The sequence below is a fragment of the Hippocampus bargibanti genome, linkage group LG16, assembly GCF_051943395.1.
Source record: "Hippocampus bargibanti isolate YZ-2025 linkage group LG16, ASM5194339v1, whole genome shotgun sequence".
NCBI lineage: Eukaryota > Metazoa > Chordata > Actinopteri > Syngnathiformes > Syngnathidae > Hippocampus > Hippocampus bargibanti.
In genome coordinates, this window is record NC_142749.1 from 6347177 (window position 1) to 6365790 (window position 18614).

The 18614-nt window shown below is 41.0% G+C and overlaps 1 protein-coding gene across 1 annotated transcript in view; it reads left to right on the forward strand.

The window, feature by feature from the left end:
• rnf43 (ring finger protein 43) overlaps positions 1–18614 on the forward strand; it is a 97288-nt gene that overhangs the window by 74471 nt on the left and 4203 nt on the right. Inside the window, exons 3-7 of the mRNA XM_089017471.1 lie at positions 15677–15751; positions 15854–15988; positions 16744–16845; positions 17112–17282; positions 18379–18481. Coding sequence (XP_088873597.1) covers positions 15677–15751; positions 15854–15988; positions 16744–16845; positions 17112–17282; positions 18379–18481 — 586 coding nt within the window. The remainder of the gene's footprint in view (positions 1–15676; positions 15752–15853; positions 15989–16743; positions 16846–17111; positions 17283–18378; positions 18482–18614) is intronic.

An 18614-nucleotide genomic window follows, 5' to 3' on the forward strand; every position in this document is an offset into this window, starting at 1 on the left:
ACATTGTGTTGCGCATGAAGGAGATGATGTCACTGACGCTCTTAAAGGCAAAGCTGCATATAATCTGTTTTAAAGGACATGTAACTTGTGCCGCATCAGTTTCAATCGGCACTTGAACTGCTACCTTTCATTTTCTCGATCTAGAAGCTCAATCGTCCGTCAAGGGTTAACATCTATTCACGGCCCGCCTGTAGTCGGCATCCGGCATTATTTGCTATCGCTTCAGCCCGACTGGAGGCGTGACTTGGGATACACGGAAGTAAAAACACGACTGTAGTCGTTTGCCGGGAGGAATGAGTTAAATAACAAAAAAGGGGTAAATGCAATTTTTACATGCTGATTTTAGGCTAAAATAAAAGTAAATACAGGACTGAGTTTGATTATTATACACAAGCATTAGCATAGCTATGTAAGCGTGTTTGCTATCAGTTAGTATAACAACCATGACATATGCTATGTCAAATAAGCCTTCAGCCAAATTAAAAAGAGACAATATCATTTTATTGAATAGGAGGTTCGTTGGGGTTGGCTAACTATCACTGTCTCAAATTGTTTCGGGGACTAAATCGCGTGACTCTCAAGAAGGTGTCACGGTTTGCGAGGTGGTGATGGCGGGTGCGGATCCCAAAAAGCAGGCAGGAGGGAGCAGGAGGTTGTTTGACAAAATGTATTAAAATAAAGTCAGCAGGAACAAAAAGTAAAACATCAAAATCATCTGAATGGAAAAAATACAAAGTAGCAAAAGAAGACCAAAAGTAAAAGTCTGCCAAGGTTAAACAAACACATACACAATGCATGCAGCAAACAAGCAGCAAACAATGAACCGACAACGGATGGTCGTGCCGGGTGTCCTTTTAAGTGACAATGATCATAACGACCAGCACCTGCGAGGCTCCCGGCAGGGCTGACGTCGCTACCCCTTGGACGCCAATCTGATCGGGACGACCAGCACCAGTGCAGGTGCAGGCGGGGCCGACAGCCCCCCCCGTTGGTCGCCAACCACATCATGACAGAAGGCAGAAATGACAATTGCTTGCACCACTGTCTGAGCGCATTGTTCCCACATTTACAACTCCTTATTACCAAACGGGAGTCATGTAAAGAAGACCAATTCAATTCGATATTGATTTAAAGCGAACCAATTTTGTACTTTTTATCTGAGGTTCAAATGGAATTTTAAAATCTAAAATTTCCTCTTTTGAGAGAAGTTGGATTACAGAAGCAAATGGACTGCTTTTTCATTTTAGATTCCCATTCAAAAATGGAATGTTACATTGATGAACGCATTGAAGAAGATGAAAAACACACGTAGTTAATCCCTAAATCTTCTTCTTCTTTTCCTTTCGGCTTTTCCCATCAAGGGGCCGCCACAGCAAATCAGTGTCCTCCATCTTTAGAGGTTTGATCCGTATGTTTGTTTGGCCAAGCTTTTACGTCGGATGGCCTTCCTGACACAACCCTCTGTATTTATCCAGGGTTGGGACCGGCACAAGAAGACGTGTCCCTTTGTGGCTACAGAACGAGCAACTCGCTCAGTAAAAGGCTCCCAAACACAAAATGGTAATCGGCACAGCAACATTCAAAAAAGCAAACACTATACTCACCATTTGATGACAATGCTCTGATCTTACCGTGAAATGGGCATCTCTTTCCTTCCATTACATCACAAACAGAACTTAATCCCTAAATGACTTTGATATTTATTAAATGGATGCGTTGCACAATGAGCTGACATTTCACTTGACGTCATGCAGTTTCACCTTGGACATTCAATGCAACTTAAAAAGACATGTTTCTCCCCAAAAAATAACTGCCGCCATTTTACGTAAATAAGAAATCCAAGAAGTTGATTCAGCAAAGTGTGAGGTCGCCGATCCAGTCCATCTCGTTATTCTAGGTCAAGTCCATCAGGTCACAACCAAGGCTGTTGACAGGAACGTTTGTTGTGACTTTCCTCTCCACTTTCAGATCTTACCCCTCCCATGTTTCCCCATTGTTGTCACTCACATTCCCATGTACACCTAATTCTTTCTCCACCCTCCTGCCTTTAATCGACCAGACTGGCACATCCCAGTTCTTATTGTACACACTGAGCCGCCGGCCCTCTTTAAGGTCTACATTAGAATGTTGTTTTTATATGGTGGCAAGTGGAGGCATGCAGAGCTACTTTTGAACTGCTTGACAAACAGGTGGAGGTTATTCATGGCGCCTTTATGAGATTAAGTGAAAAATTCCCATAAGAATAAAGACACACCTTCACACTTCACTGACATGTGCCTTGTTTGCTGTCTTTCTCTCGCTCTCGCTCTCTTTTTTTTTTTTTTTTTTTTTTTTGCTTCTCATCTTTCTCACCCACCTTTCGTTTTTGGGCAAATGCCCAACACTACTAGGCAGAAAGAAGGCAGCTAAGTGTTACCAAAACGTCCTTCCCCAGGCAGGGAATCAGGCATCCAAACCAATGCAATGCCATCACAATGCAGACAAAGGGTTTCTCCTTTTCAGTATGAACCTGTTTCAAGTGTGGCTCAGGGAGGTTAGCGCCAAGTGCTCCACCCCGCCGACTGACTTTTAACAAGAGCTTGACAAATACATTTGTAGTGCAGACAGTAGGCCTACGTGGACTGCAGAAAGTTACATCTGTATGACTCTGGGAGGCTGGCAAGTCAAGAATTCAAAGTCTACCTACAAGTAAAGCCTTGATTAGTCTTTTGCAGATCGCGTTGTATTTGTCCCCGTTTGTCCCAACCTTCGTGTACCTTTGCATCCGATTCCCCAAGCGCTGCCATTGTGCCTATTTCTCATCACAGCCATATGTGGAACAGGAAGGTGCATCAAAAATGAATCTGTAGGAGATATGTAATCGTTTAGAAGAACGTGTTCACCCCATCCTTAAAATGATAAGAAATCATCTGTTGTTCTCCACTACAACAGTGTCAATTTTAATGTAATTTACTTTTGACGAATTTCATCAATTATATGATTACGGGCGATTGAGGGATTTCAATTTTCACCGTGACGGGCGTCTCGCCAAACAACCCGTCATGATTCCCAACCGGGTGGACTACATTTGGCATAAACAAGTCATTTAGATTTACACTGTGATATGTTTTATCTTATTTATGATTTTGTGGTTACCCAGTTGTATGTATCTGTTGTATATTTTTATACTGTGTACAGTTGTTTAAATGAAACTTGTTTTGTGGAGTTGTACATTTCTGTCTCCTGACATTTTCTTGTGCATAGAATATTTGTTTTATCATTTGATTACCTCCCACCCCTTTATTTTTTTCTGCTGTAGATTGCAAATTACCCCATTGTGGGACGATTAAAGGCTTTCTGATTCTCATTCTTATTCTGATATCATTATATCTCACCCAGATTGACTAAAGACTGCAAAACATTTCCGTCAAACACCCATTACTTAATTAGTGGAACCCAATTGCTCTGTGGAAACTCTTTTATGGCTTACAATAACTCAAGTGGCGTATGGTGACTGACATACATTTTGGTTGTCGATGACCTCAGCTCTCTGGACGTGATGCGCAAACGTACAATCGCAGTTATTGCACTTATGCAAGGCAGCTTGGAATATAGAGTTGCACCTTCGAAGCTTTGTTGTTTTTGTGCAATGTGTTTACAGACGGTGTTTGTGTGTGTGTGCATATGCTTGTGTGCCTTCTTTTGATCTGCAAAAAGACATGGCTCACTGCATGGCCTATTCCAAGAATGAATTCCTGGAAGCTTACAAGAGATGTTGAATGAGTGCTCAAGGCAGGAATGACGGGCGGGACTGGAGGGATGTAGTTCTACACTGCAGGAGGGGGGGGGGTGTCAGTCTCTCACTTACTGGCTTGATTAAATAACAGGATGCTTTGTGAAAACAAGGGCATTATCTGCGTCTTTTACGGGCCAGGAAGGGCTCTCTAATTGGCACCCCCGATTAACAACGACGTCAAAGACAAATATGTTTCGGCCAGTTGCGAAAACGAAAGAAATAAATGTGGACGAACTGTTTGTCAACCATATTTACAAGACATTCATCACCATAAGCTATTAAGAGCATAGTGTGTCTTTTTCACCTCAAATAAACAGCTACACTACCTAAATAGCTTGCTCATGTGCATAACAAATAATCAAGATTCCTCTGGTGAATCAGATGATTTGTTATGGGAGAACGAAGAAGGAAAAAAAGTGTTTTAATCCCTTCATGATCAAAGCATTTAACATCTCCCTGCCTGACATGCAACCCAGGTGGTTTAGCAAATTATACACATTACAGTTAAATTCCACTATAATTAAAGTATATTCAGAACTGTGTAGCCTTGAAGAATTCTTGACGTATTTCACATTTGAAGAGGTTTTTTTAAATTACAAGAGACCCTCAGAACTTCAGCACGGAACAGGAATTCCAACTTCCATTTGTTCTGATTTTAAATACCGTATTTTCCGGTGTATAAGAGGCACCAGAGTATACGGTGTACCCCCAATGAATAGTGTATTTTCAAACGTTTTCCATATAATTTATATGTGTTTAATATAAATTTCCCCATTGTGGGACGAATAAAGGTTTTCTGATTCTGATAAAAGGCGCACCGAACTATAAGGCGCACCATCAATGAATGAAAACGTTTTCCAAACATAATATATAAATATATAAAAAATGTCCAAATATGGGGCACGCCACATTATAAGGCGCTACAGGAGAGGTTGGGCTTATGCACTACTTCTTCTACAAGGGCAAATGGAGTTGGTGGCTGCAGACAGGAGTTGCTAGACCTATTGTGACTGTGATATTACTTCACATATAAGGCACACCCGCGTATAAGGCGCAGGGTCATCTTTTGAAGAGAATCAAGGCTTTTGGGTGTGCCTTATACACCGGAAAATATGGTAATTTTTCCATAATAGTGTCATGAGAGATTCAAACTTTAAAAATGGACCTCCTGCAGGACCATCATCAAATTTTACCGCTAGCATCAGTCCAACCTGCGCCACTTCCTTCATGTTCCAATTATGATTGATAAAACAATTGCATTTCAGGTGGCATTTAGCTCACTCCCATCATCTTTTCCTCTGCATTTCAAATCTGTGTCATACTGCACCGTGATAAAAGTGGAGACAGTAAGCACTTTGATCCAGCACTGAATGCGCTCAAATCTGATGTATCCTTTCAACACACTTTTAGTTCCTTTTTTTCAGATGGGCCATCTCTGAATAATGTGCTCATGAATGGGAAGTACAAGTAGGAGGAGTGTGTGATTGAGACCCACCCCTCAGGCTTAATACTTTAACCGAGAGTTTAGAATCCGCTCACCTGCCCTGACATGCTGTACACCCCTCCTACTCTTTCTCTTCCTCACGTTCAAACCCCCTCAAACCCCCGACTCTTTACAGTGGCATCACATCAAAGTAAGTAATGCATAAAGCCGCACCTTTCCCTCCTTCATCCAATTCAACTGCCACTCAGTCGGTAGCAAGCACATAATACACACACACACACACACACACACACAATAATTTGTCAAGCAGCTACACTTAGGCCATCTTCACATAAATTTGAAAATGCTACCCACTTCCAAATATGGCAGAAACCCAGACCATGAACACAAATCCCCGTTCCCTCATTGTGGGCACATTCGGAAATACAAAACATCAACAACAACAACAACATTCAAAACATCGTTCAGTTCTTCAGAGTGCCTCAAAAACAGCTGGCAGTACAAGAGAAGTGAACAATTGCATTCAAAAATGACCACAATTGACAAGCATTCATCCACCAGGGGTGTACCTTTGACTACAACGCGGTGTGGGGTCATGGTTCAGGGAAGCCATTTACGTATAAGTCAAAAGAAAAACTTTTGCGTTGTCCTAGCGGAGTCCATGGCATTCTCAGTTCACGTTAATTTACAAATGCAACCTGTAATCAGCAGCTCAGAATTTAATATTTATTTTCCATTTTAAAACGTTAAATTCATTCAGTGCAACAAGTGCTTAGAAGGGTAGCAGCCCTGTGAGGAAATTATTAATGGCTTTATTGGCGCATAACTTTGTGTTGCTGGCAAATTCAGATCAAGTTTTGGAAATGGATACAAGAACTTGTTACATTTTTAATAACTTCTTTAATGTGAGTCTATCTGTGACAATGGATCTCACCTTTCTCACGTTATGTAAATCAATATGTATTGTATTGTATTGTATTGTATTGTATTGTATTGTATTGTATTGTATTGTATTGTATTGTATTGTATTGTATTGTATTGTATTACTAAAGTGAGAGTATGCAGTGCTTGATCATGTTTGGAGTGTTAAATACTATATATAGTGCAACCAGGGAGATTCAAAATTAGCCACTCCGGAGTCTGGTCAACTCATCATAAAAGGGTTAAAAGCCGTTAATACTAGATAAAGACTAAAATGTTCAAATAATGAATCATAGATGCATCTCCTGTGGTTAAGAGGAAAGACGTTTCATATGTACTGTATGTTGCACATAGAACGCATTTGACAATACAGTTGACTTAAACTTGAACTTCATTGGAGAGGTGTGATATAACGAACTTAGGTGTTGACGAAATCAACCTGTCTCAGCAAAATTGCAAACTCTATAGAGTGGTTTACATGCTACATTAAAGCCACCTGGCCTCAGTCCACTCCAAGTCCAACTCGCTGTTGGAGCTTTTGGTTTTTTTTCTCTGAAGGTCTTTGTAGCCATGTGCTCTATTGTGTTGTGTGATGCAACGTGCAGCTAACGCGATAAGCTAGCGTGTCAAAAATAAGATCCCCTACCGTGCTTTTGAATATCATGACGGTGACGTAACTACATGTGGCATCTAAACAGATTAGAATGTTGACATGGCCTTGGTTTCACATGTTTGCAGTTATCAGCCACATAGATGTCTGACAGCACATCTTCTTTTCATCAAACCGAAGAGGAAGATGTGTTCAAGCCATGCCGAGTGCAATATGCTGTTTCTTGCTCTTTTAGAGCCTGCATAAAAGTTTATCATTGTTTCACGTCAGTTTGGCTCCACTTCATTCAATTACCATCTATTAAACCTTATGACAAACATATTCCTCTTTCCATTCTTGTGACCAATAAGAAAAGAGACCTGTTTGGTGTTGACGCAAATTGGTATGCTTGGAATTTTTACGTTGTGAATACAAACTGAACGGGTGGGGGGGGGGGGGTGGACACACACACAATATTTGCAATCCCCTCAACTGATTCTGAGAAAGCAAACTACAGGTGTGAGAGCTCTAGTCTTAATTCGACAAAGCCACATTCACAGATGCGCCTTGTGTGTGACGGGTTTTTTTAGCCTTTGCGATCAGGATAATCTCTATTGACCAGGAACACACAAAGTGAACGGTAAACCCTATTGAGTCCATGTTTGAAACTGATACTAACATAAGATTAGAATTCAAGATACTGTTACAGAAAGACCAGGCAAATAACTATGAATAAGCTAACATCTGTGCTAATCATGGATCACATCAACAAATGGAAACGGCATGCTAGCTGTCTCCCGGTGACACTGTTCACGAAATGCGGTGTTGAAAATGGGTCAGTGGATAGATGGATGGATGCTTCAGGACAGCTAACATCAGAAATAAAAACATGAGTTGCATATTTTATGCACTGATGCCCTTCCAGGATTATGATGAATTTGTGTTTAAAGCACTTTATTGCATGGTTCTACTCTTAGTGTCCCACAAAAAAAATAAAATTCGGTCTTATAACTCATTCACAGCCATTCCTGAATGTATTCGTGAATTGAAAAGCATGACGTGGAGCGCCATTCCCGAATGTGTTCCTGTTTTGTTTTTATTTTTGCAGGCTGTGCCGATAAAGCACTGGTTAGACCCCTGGCAATGTTTTCCCCTTCCACGAGGTGGCAGCATTGCCTTTTTGTCCATGTTAGCGCTTTGTTCCAGCTTCAGCTGTTGTTAAAGCGATATATAAATTAATATGTATGTATTGTATTGTATTTTGTACAGCTGCCCCCATTTCAAGCTCAGATAACTCCAGACCCATATAACTTTTTTCATCTTTTTTCCGATGAAAGAAGAGAGTCTAAGGTTTCTGACACTGAATTGAATGTGTATGTAGTCCTAAACCTCGATATTCTGTGGGTTCTGCAATCTGAGTGTAAATGACAAGAACCCTGGCACTGGACAGGACACATTTTTGCACATTGTCTGGCAGTGAATGAGTTAAGGGTCATATGACACACATGCAGGCAGTTGGAAGTTTTGTGCCATATTACACTTGATAACCGCAGGGGAAGCCCAAGAGATGAAAAGGGGGGGGGAAAAAACGGTTCCTATTTACATTAAATGTGCAGCGGTCCTTTTGGGTCAAATTCTTGACATGAAAGTGGATGATCTGTCAAACACAATGTCCACAACATAAATGCAGACTGCACCTGTTTTCAATGCCATTTAACCCTGCTATCACCACCATGCACCCACACCCCTGTCTGCTCCTCATTTAGCCAAGCGGCGTGTCCCTGGGCCGCAGTAAGGCTTGCCGTGTGCCGGGCTGCTCTGGAGAAATGACAGGGCAGGGAGAGTCCCGCCTTGGGCCTATAGGCACACAGCTCTGTACTCTGTCATTAGATACTTTAATGCAACGGCAGAACCACAGCATGCACGCCTCACTCTTCCCCTCGCCTCTAGGCCTTTCTCTTTCACTCTCACTCCGTCGCGCCACACAGAGGATTCCACTGTGTAATTTGCCTCTGAACTGAGTGATGTGGGTAGTCACACTGAAAAGAGAACCTGCCTGGTCCCCACAAGAAGCATAATGCTTGATTGATTATAAAATTATAATGACTCCGTTTTTTTATGGAGGGTGGGGTTGTTTGAAATGGCTAACATGATATTTATAAATTCTCAATGCCTCCAAAAAAAAAGTCTAAAGATGTGTAAAATTACCGAATTGTTGCCCACATACCCATTGGCATGTTACAATTTGGTCCAAACCTTTTTACTGGCATATTTGAACCGACGACAACCACCTGCGTTGTCTTATGTGAGAAGAGGGGACAGCTGCGGAGGACAGCAGACACATGTCCACACAGCATAGCCACAAAGGAATCAAATTTATAAGCCCACTCTTGCATCACTTGGCCCCACAGAGACTTACAGTACCTTCTGCGCATATCCATATAATGTACATTTCCGGAGCAGTAGGTACATCCCCAATGAATGCTGTATTTTCAAACTATTTCCATATAGGCGCACCGGAGTAGAAGGCGCACCTTCAATGAATGAAAAATAATTTTCAAATAAAATATATAAATAGATAAAAGTTTTCCAAATATAAGGCATGCCACATTATACTTCTAAAGGGGGAAATGGAGTCAGTGGCTGCTCACAGTAGTTGCAAGACCTGTTGTGGCTCAATATTACTTCACAAGTGAGGTGCACCTGTGTATAAGGCACAGGGTCATCTTTTGAAGAAAATCAAGGCTTTTGGGTGCGCCTTATACACTGGAAAATACGGTATGTAAAAACTCCATAGCCATATTTTGTTTCTACCGCAAAATGTTAGCTTGTGGTAAAATGGTGCATTCTTATGGGAAGACTAAACAAGAATTATTCTTTGATCTGAAAAGTGTTGTCATCGAAACTTATTTAACAAAGAATTTTTTGGGGCCTTGGTTTTTTTTTTTTCTTTTTCAATTGGCACAATCATAGCGAAACTGAAAATAGCCTGTGAACTGTTCAGGATAGGGCACAACATCTGATTTATATATTGTCATTCAACAATGTTAAGAAAACAGAAGGAAAAAACAATGAATGATGGTCATCACGTGAGTTTTTTGTTGAAATTGGGACATGGCTGCAAAATAAAATGACTATGCCCGTACGGGTCTGAAACCACCAAACTAATTGTGAGATCCGCACATGTGATGTGACATTTAGAATAATGTGCTGGAATGACCCCTGTGAATGTTAAAGAAATACTTTTTTTTCCACTGGGGCGTTTTCACCATGTGGAGAACACAATGTGATGCCAGTTCGCTTGCTCACAGACCACACTTGAGCCGTGGATGTAAACAAATAGCCTTGGCTGATGTCAAACAGTCCAACCCTTGAAGGAGAGGGCAGATCATTGTTTCGATATGTATGTGTTCACCAACAACATCTGTTCATACATATCATAGCGTCAACATTCTGATGCTTGGAGCGCTCCATCTATTTTCTGTATCTTTCATCTTTACTCAAGTATACTGGTTGCTCTTCTATAGATGTTGTTTTGTACATTTTGTACTATTTATGCTTCTGTGCAATTGTACTTTACTGTTGGACGAGAAATCAGAATTTGAGTAATGGGAGTGTGGCAAAATTACTACACTGCGTGGTTGAAGTGACCCATTTCAAACGACTTTCCAAATGTAGTCTCGGAATATCCACTCATCTACTAAGCCAAAAGACACATTTCATCAGATGTGGATGAAAGTGAGATAGGAATTATAGTGCAACTACACTAAGATGTCACGATGCCAACCAAATAACATAGTGGGTTGGTAGAGAGTACTGTATTATTATATTTACAGTATATACATATGTTAAGTGGTTGTTATCCCGCCATTTCTTTTCATATGAAAACAGCAAGGGCTGTGACTTTTTAACCCCATAGTCACTTTGTCTCTTGTCCACAATGATGACTTTTTAATGATGCTTTGTCTGTTGCATTTTGATCAATCGTAGTTGCTGTCTTTACTTGTCCAGTTAGTTCATTCCTATGTTTATCCTTTGCAACACGTAAACATGAAGGAGAACCCCCATAAATCCTAGAATGCGATCTGCGGATCTGTGTCACACAGCAAAGACATAGGGAGTGTGCATGTGACCTTTTTCTAATATTGAAAGGAAGTCAGGCCAAAGGTACCGTATTTTCCAGTGTATGAGGCCCACTGGAGTATAAGGGGCATATCCAATGACTGGTGTATTTTCTAACTTTTTCCATATATAAGGCGCACCGTACTATAATGCGTGCCTTGAATGAATTAGAAAGGGTTTCCATATATAATAGATGAATATATACAACTTTTCCAAATATAAGGCACATCACAAATTAGAAGAGGGCGGCCCGGTAGTCGAGTGGTTAGCACACCGGCTTCACAGTGCAGAGGTCGCCGGTTCGCATCCCGGTCCGGCCTCCCTGTGTGGAGCTTGCATGTTCTCCCCGGACCCGCGTGGGTTTTCTCCGGGTCCTCCGGTTTCCTCCCACACTCCAAAAACACGCATGGCAGGCAGATTGACACTCCAAATTGTCCCTAGGTGTGAGTGTGAGAGTGACTGTTGTATGTCCTTGTGTGCCCTGCGATTGGCTGGCAACCAATTCAGGGTGTCCCCCGCCTCGTGCCCGAAGACAGCTGAGATAGGCTCCAGCAACCCCCGCGACCCTAATGAGGAATAAGCGGCACGAAAAATGAGATGAGATGAGATCACATTAGAAGTCGCGACAGTAGAGGCTGGGATTACACACGACTTCTTCTACAGGGAGACATGGAGTCGGTGGCTGATGACAGTAGTTGTGAGACTTGTTGTGGCTCAGTCTTACTTCCTTATTTTTTCCACATTATTTATTTTTATTTTTTTTTATTGTTGCTTTGACTTCAAGATGGCGCCGCGAGAGTGGCTGCCTTTACAGCATGTCCTGTATTTTTTTTCTACTTCTTTTTCTTACTATCATCATTTTGCTGCTGTGAAATGTAAATGTTTCCACTGAGAGACTAATAAAGGCTATTCCAATAAGATGAGATGAGATAAGCTTTATTCATCTCACATTGGAGAAATTCCCAATTTACAGCAGCAAATTGTGAAAATTACTGTCAATTTATGTGTGTTAATAGGCCACAAACTCGGATTGGTTTGCTTCCAATATTGCCTGTATATCAAATGGCCGTTACTTTCTTGTCATGTATTAACTTTCCCTTTTTCAAGTGTTAAATAATGTTCAGCGTTCCGTGCCTTTCTGTTGCTCACCAAACCCGGTGTTTCATTAACTTATGAAAGGGATCAAGTGAGTGATTTTTTTTAAACCTGAGTCTGCTTCCCTGTACTGTGAGCATGTATTTGCCACCGCAGATTCAGTTTGCTTGCATCTCCTCATTAGATGCTGCCACTCGCCAGCATGTGATGAAGCACTGATGAAAAGGTGGTGTTTTGTTTTCACGCTCTCCTCTGGCCATGCTTGTGAAAGCGTTTGTGAGCTTTTGTCGAATGGGCGGACAGTACAAACATTGTCGAAAGCGCAGACGGCCTCACACGGAGATGTCCTCTCAGGTCTCAACCCACCTCTTGTTGTGAAGGGAGCGCGTGCCTTTTTCTCTGTCCTGCCGCCTTCATCCCTAAAAAAAAAAAAACACATTCTTGTTATTCCATTGCTACAACGACCAATATGTAACTTACGTGCCCTGCCAGGTTGATTGTTGTATTTCAACTCACGAACTTGACTGCTTCACTCTGGTCTGGTTGCTTTCTTAGCAATGTTTTCAGCTGCAGCGTGCAGCTGCGTTGGGATAAAAGACTCTTACTTGAGAGCCAGACAGAGGAATGAGTAAACAAGCAACTGCTTGGGGGGAAAAAAACAGACAGGAATCCAACAAGAAAATCAGCTAAATATATGCATCTGTTTCTGCCAATGAGCTTGTACACTGTTCTATACCATTTGAAATTTGACTAAATCTTCTTCTTGAAACATTTTTTGGACATCGATCTTATCCTTATCTATGTGTTTGCGGTCCAATCCAGTGTCCTAAGGGGGCAATAAAATGACGCCAAATTGACCAAGTATGGTGGAGACGACCAATGAAGTGTCTGGTAGGGAAATGTGGAAATTGCAATCGTGTACGGAATCCCCAAATGTACAAATGTCTAAAATGGAATTTATAAGTGGAAGGGGGAAAAAATATATTCTTGCCATATGAACTAATTAATAAGAGACAGTCGAACGTGGTTTCATTTATAGTTTAGATTTAGATCAAACTGACCCAAATTGAATCGTTATAGTTTTCATTAAAACTTTAGGCCTAATTAAATTTTTACCTCTTGGGTTTATTAAGCTACAGAAGCCATTTTAAAGTGACCTTAAACAGCTCAGCCAGCCGTTTGGTGGTTTGCAGAAGTTCAGGTCCAAGTTCAATTACCATCTTTTGACTTTTAAAAAGAGGACCCCATGGTTGTAAAGTATAAGAGGAAGCCACTTTCCGAGTGGGAATTTACTACTACTGTAGTAAATAGTAAATTTACTACTACTACTACTCTACTGTGATGAAAAAAGGTTTTTCTTGTCACAGACATTGATGGTGTTGTCACCATGCATCTAATTATCTCAATGTCTAAAGCCACCACATCTATGTGAGCACACCAGAGAGGCAGTCACCCAAATGCTGGCTGCACATTTTATACCTTTAGTGCAACTAACTGTACTTGTTTAAAAGTCTGTTTAGAAAATACAATATTTTAATATAGTAATTTAAAATTATGTGTATCACTGTGGTACCTTCTAACAGGCTTTCGGAGGAATATGTGACAATAGTGACATTGTAACCTTTTAGTCACTCTAACAAACAACTAGTGATTAATTATTTGGCTGTATAGTTATAGATTATGTGATATTTCTGATGCAGTCCTGCAGGTGTATTTTATGAAACGTGGCTGCAGTACAGTATTTTGAACAATGATGCAAAACTGTTGAGCAGAATGTGGCCCTTGTAGTTTTGGTCATTAACTACACAGAGCAGTCCGTTAGGGATTGACATATGTTCGCAAACAAATAATCGATTATGAAGCCCTGTCATAACGGTAATGACCTACCGTATTTGATGTAAGCCTAACATGTGAATAATCAAATGAGTCTGTTGTGTTTGTCGTCATTCTGCCTGCATGACTCCACATAACTCCCCCCCGACCCCCACTCGGGAATAACAGTCACGCTCTTCAACGTAATGAGAAAGTTTTGGGCCGTGCAGTAACTTGGTACTGCGGCCTTGAGATTCCACATTTTCAAAGTGGAGCCGATCATGTGGTGATGACATATTTCCATTGCGTGACTGCCACCTAGTGAGCATTCCTTGCTTTCAATTTTTTGTCAGTGGCAGATTTGGCTGTTATTTTGTCAGTAATGTCCATGTCATATTTGTATTGAATAGTAACGTGAGACAACTACAAGTTGTGTTTATTTCGTAGCAAGAGCTAGCTAGATTGAGGGTTCCTAACCTGGATACGACCGGACCTAGGGGTTTGGTGAGTCGGTTCTCCGAGGTTCGACGGAGCTTCGCCATGGAGGGTCAGATACACGCGACTCAACATCCATCCATCCATTTTCCGTACCGCTTATTCCTCATTAGGGTCGCGGGGGTTGCTGGAGCCTATCTCAGCTGTCTTCAGGCACGAGGCGGGGGAGACCCTGAATTGGTTGCCAGCCAGGGCACACAAAGGCGTACAACAGTCACTCTCACACTCACACCTAGGGACAATTTGGAGTGGTCAATCTGCCATGCATGTTTTTGGAATGTGGGAGGAAACCGGAGGACCCAGAGAAAACCCTCGCGGGCCCGGGGAGAACATGCAAACTCCACACAGGGAGGCCGGACCGGGACGTGAACCGGCAACCTCTGCACTGTGAAGACGGTGTGCTAACCACTCGACCGCGTGATAATTATTTATGACTCTCCCAGCTGGCCATCACAGGCTGCAGAGGATCACAGGACATCCCTTGTCTAATCAGTGCTGTGAGCAATTTAGTTCGTTTAGTAGTCCAAGTGTGACTCTAGTGAGATTACGTCATATTTTTTTTTTAATTTGATTAACCCTTTTTCTGTTTTAAAAAAATGCATTTTTAAATCTTGTTAAACAAATATATATTTGTTTTTCTCTCATAAAGGGTTCCATGAATGTGCATATTAATTAACTGCGTTGGTTACATCTCTCTAAAACAGGAGTGACTCACTATTTTTCAGCATACTTTTGAAATGACTAAGTCAAAATGATCTACCCATTATATTCATTGAGAAATATATTGAGGATACTGGCAACCTATGTTGATGTATAACTGCATATGTTGCACAACACAACATAATTATGTTCATTTTTTGCTATTACCTGAGTTCACTCTTAACTGGCAGACACGACATGAAACACACATTGAAAATGTCATTGTGGGGAAAAAGTCCTACTCCCATTCTGTATGAGAGTGACTTGTGACTTGAGCCAGCTCCCCCACTCATTATTATACCCTATCTCATGATTTTAAGGAAAAAAATGAGCTAACAATTAGGATGCAATTCACAACTACTAGCTTGTTAACTTGCAACGCTCAGCGATGTTGTTTGTGCACAGTGTACCTATATAATGAGATGTCATCTGATTAGTTGTCAAAATGGCTGATAGGCAAAAAGACGTCTTATCTCTGTGTGTCAGAGTTAATGGAGAATTTGGGAAGTTGGTGTTTTATTTAGATCCAACATGTTCTCCTGGAAACATTCAAGTCAACAACTTTGTTTAGACCTTAAATGACGTTTCAGGGGTTTTTTCCCTCTCCGTTTTATGTCCCCAAGATTCTAATTACTATATTCTGTTAATCTGGGTCAAGTAAAAATATGTCAGGAAAAATTGTGAATATGCATTAATAACGCTTGTCCTATGTTTCCTCCCGCAGGCTCGCATGGCACTGGAAAAGGGCGCTCAGGCAGTTATTTTCGATGTCAGCGATGATGTCCACGCGGCTGTCGAGGTGAGTCCAAAGGCACTCTGACCTGCACTTATGTCAAAACAAAGATGATCCTGAGTTTGGTGGTATTTCTGCATCTCTCTTGTTTGCATAACTGTCATTCAGCTGAGAGAAACAGACTCCCTTCCCCGCCCGGTCGTGCTGGTGGATGCTGAGGATGCGGAGGAGTTGATGGCTCTGGTCAACAAGAACGAGGAGGCTAAAGTTCGTATTGAGATATTGGTGGAGCAGCCCAGATGGGTAAGCACTGGCACACAAGAGCACATAGACACACACACACACAGCCGCAAGACTTTTTATTTGTGGGCTGGAGATGTCATCGGGGAGGGAGAGATTTTTGAAGGGTTGCAGAGAAGAATTTTGAACTGTGAAATTTCAATGACATGAGCCGATAGCGTTAATTTATGTGCTAAATGGACTTTTAGTGTGTTCCTATATGCATGAGGATGTACTATTACAATGATGCAAACATTTGAATGGACAGTTTGTAGTCACGCTCTTTTTTTTAACTCATTCACTGCCCAAATTGAAAATATGACGAAGAGCGGCATTCCCAAATTAGTTCGGGGTTTGTTCTTGCTTGGGTGCCGATAAAATGCTGGGCAGACTTCTGGTAATGTCCACAAGGGGGCAGCATTCCCCCTTTTTCCCATGTTAGCGCTTTGTACCAGCTTAAGCTGTTGTTAAAGCACTGTATAAACCAATATGTATGTATGTAATGCATTCTATTTTGGACAGTCCATCTCATTTCAAGCTTGTATAACTCCAGACCCATATAATTTAGGAAATAACTATTTTTTTTCTGATGAAATAAGACAGTCTAAGGTTTCTTACACTGCATTGAATGTGTATGTCGTCCTAAAACTCAATATTCAGTGGGTCCTGGAATTCGAGTGACAATGACAAAAACTGGCACTTTTCGCACATCGTTTGGCAGTGGATAGTTTATACCACAATGCATTCTGTATTATAATTCATATTTGCTCCGTTTTCAGCCACATTATGATGTGGGTATCCTGCTCACCATTGTCTTTGCTGTCGTGACCATCATCCTCATCTTTGCTTTCCGTTACAAGTGCAAGTCCAATAGAACTTGGGTAAGTGAAACCAGCAACATTCATGCACATGTCAACCTTTACAGAAAGACATTTGCGAATTTATTCAATAGCCCTGAAATCCGCCTGACTAACGGAACGACTGTAGCATACATGAATCGCTACAGTACATATTACTAGTGAGGCAAAACTGTGCATGAGTTGACATCGGTGTGCTACTATGATACTCAATTCAGCAGGATATCGGCTAAATGCTCAAACAGCCTTTTCTTCCATAAGCCTTCTAACTTGTTGCCTCAATCATGCAGGACTCAGTGCATCAGCAGACCATGCGGGCAATTAGTCGATTGGAGACCAAAACTTACATCTCTCAGGGGTGCTCAAGCTCACAGCGCCTTCGTGGGGCTTGGGGTTCAGCGAGCAGCTCCAACTCCACCCCGGTCTGTGCTATCTGCCTGGAGGAGTTCCAGGATGGACAGGTAAGAGGAACTACTGTACTTCAAAAATAATTAAATTTGATTCATGTTGAAATTATAATTGATTAAAAAGGATGGTTTATTAGTTAGCGTTAATTTCATTTCCAAACTCAATTCCTCCTGCATTTCATCTTTACACAGATTCAAACTGTTAATATGCATTGCCCATATCTTTTAATAATATTAATTTACCAATTTCGTTCTTTATTTTATGTGCATGAGTCTTGAGGCATTCCGGACTAATACAAGATTTCTGGTTTTGTCTTCTGTGTCTATATCTCAAGGAAATGTCAATACATGAGTCCCTCAGAATGACACTTCAAATATAATTATATTTGAAGTGTCATTCTGAAGGACTCATGAAAAAAAAAGAGAAAATGATTAAATATCAAAGTAAAATACTGGTTAAAATGTACATAAATATTAATAAATAAACTGATTTACTGTAAAATAGCTAGCTAGCTAGCTTTCTTTCTGTGTTACTTCCGGGTTGAGTAAACGCTGGCGCGTGTGGCTGCTGCTGCTCACCCACAGAAAAACTTGACTGTGTAAAGTGACCTTGAGAGTTTTGAAAGGCACTTGTAAATGAAATGTATTATTATTATTATTATTATTATAAAAATAAATACAGTAATGCCCGTTCCTGCTGCGTTCTGGATGGCCTCTTGGGGGCCGTATGGAGCCATTGATGGTTTACACACTTACAGAGACATAATAAAAGTAGAGGAAGAAAGTTGTGATTGAGATAATAACAATTTCATTTATAAGCACCTTTCAAAACTCTCAAGGACACTTTACGTCTATCAATATTTTGCGTTTTTCACATATTGGGAAGAATATGTGCCTTTCAGTAATGTTATGTTACGAGCTTGGATGTGTTTTGACGGTGTTTTTGTGTCAATGTGTTTTTTGAAAGCATACTATGCCCGGTAGCTGATGAAAATTTCACATTAGCATGTCAATGCGATTTTCTATTTACTTTAGCAATAGCACTGGTGACATTTTTTTAAGTTTGATAAATGATCCAGCCCCTGATATAATTGAATAACTTTCATCTTCTCTCTCTCTCCCCCTCCCTCTGTTTTTTTTTCAACCCAAGCATCTCAGAATCATCTCCTGTGCTCATGAGTTTCATAAAGATTGTGTTGATCCCTGGTTGCTACAGCACCGCACCTGTCCTCTGTGCATGCATAACATCATGGGTGAGGATCAGGCCATTTGCACATAATCTCATGAGGTCTATGATGCAATTATAGGTCGATAGAATGTGGTTCTATGCAAAGGCTGACCTGTTTACAACAGTAAAAATAAATGAAGTGGTTTGTGTAAGTGTTC